This window comes from Mitosporidium daphniae (assembly GCF_000760515.2).
Source record: "Mitosporidium daphniae strain UGP3 chromosome Unknown contig-575, whole genome shotgun sequence".
Classification (NCBI taxonomy): Eukaryota; Fungi; Microsporidia; genus Mitosporidium; species Mitosporidium daphniae.
In genome coordinates this window covers 1-534 of record NW_013546206.1, presented here as the reverse complement: position 1 = coordinate 534, position 534 = coordinate 1, and the positions used below count along the sequence as shown (strand labels likewise).

The 534-nt window shown below is 37.8% G+C and overlaps 1 protein-coding gene across 1 annotated transcript; it reads left to right on the top strand.

The window, feature by feature from the left end:
- Positions 1-113: 113 nt before the first annotated feature.
- Positions 114-534, top strand: DI09_579p10 (uncharacterized protein; the record flags this gene model as incomplete). The annotated part of the gene is made up of 1 exon (XM_013381744.1): positions 114-534. A coding segment is annotated over one exon (421 nt), but the record flags the coding sequence as incomplete, so codon positions are not given.

Genomic DNA, 534 nt, shown 5'->3' with positions numbered 1-534 from the left:
AAGCAAATTCGGGAAAGTTTAAATGCTGAGTTGACCTGTAATCTGCGGCGTAAGTCGAACACCAATCACATTCATTTTAATAACACTAATTAAAACCATTCATTTACTACGCCATGTTTTCCATCTACATGAACACGACGAAACGAATTATGAGGTTTGCATTCATATGCATTGGGTTACTTGCTCATACGGTGCTGAGCGAAAATTTAAACATTGAAGATCTTTGCCTGTTCATAGCAGACGATTTTACTCCGAAGGTATTTGAAGGACAAAATCGAGAAGCTGCAAATGAAGCCATGAAAAAAATATTTTCCTTTTCTAAGACGAACCTAGTCAACACAGCTTACGGCATTAAGTTGGAGACCTACGATAAGATTATGGACACAATTGCACAGGTCTCCGAATTCAATCCATCTAATATTTATGAAAAAGTAAATAAGCTGGAAATCTTGCCATCCAGTGCTGACCTGAAAGTCTTTGGAGATGAGACAAAGTCTGTAGTTTTCTACTGTGGATTTACAGGGCATGCAATGT